This window comes from Papilio xuthus, unplaced genomic scaffold (genome assembly GCF_000836235.2).
Source record: "Papilio xuthus unplaced genomic scaffold, Pxut_1.1 DF826949.1, whole genome shotgun sequence".
Classification (NCBI taxonomy): Eukaryota; Metazoa; Arthropoda; class Insecta; order Lepidoptera; family Papilionidae; genus Papilio; species Papilio xuthus.
Window position 1 is genome coordinate 6,065,281 of NW_013531700.1, and position 458 is coordinate 6,065,738.

Sequence of the window (458 nt, forward strand, 5' to 3'; positions counted from 1 at the left end):
GGGTGCGGGCGGGGGCGGGGCGCCGGCCATGTGCGCGGGGGCCACGAGGCGCACCTGGCAGGGATCGTGGCGCGACAGGAAGTGCTCCAGCGTGTCCCAGCCGCCGCCCACGCGCACCATCATGTGCCGCCCCTTCAGCAGCTGCAATATTACGATTCCAGTAAATTAACAATGTTCTAATGATGGTTTAGAGAAATATTTTTTTAATATTAATAGCAGATGGTACCCGGATGAAGACGTTTCTGCCGGCGATGTTGTAGCGGCCCTCGCCAACCTTCTTCACCTTGAGCAGGCGCGAGCAGCGCGCCGAGGAGCAGCTGCAGCCGCGCTCCAGCAGCCGCGTCACCAGCGCCACCTGCCGACACACGTCGCAATGTTACACACACACACACACACACACACACAGTTATTTACGTAGGGTAGAAGAGGTTCACTATGTAGCGAGAACTGACCCGCTT

General features: G+C 58.5%; 1 protein-coding gene across 1 annotated transcript in view; it reads right to left on the reverse strand.

Annotated features, from left to right (window-relative positions):
- Positions 1 to 458, reverse strand: part of gas2 (growth arrest-specific protein 2) — a 26,746-nt gene that overhangs the window by 1,071 nt on the left and 25,217 nt on the right. The window contains exons 9-10 of the mRNA XM_013315964.1: positions 227 to 355; positions 7 to 141 (exon numbers count right to left, since the gene is read on the reverse strand). Coding sequence (XP_013171418.1) covers positions 7 to 141; positions 227 to 355 — 264 coding nt within the window. The remainder of the gene's footprint in view (positions 1 to 6; positions 142 to 226; positions 356 to 458) is intronic.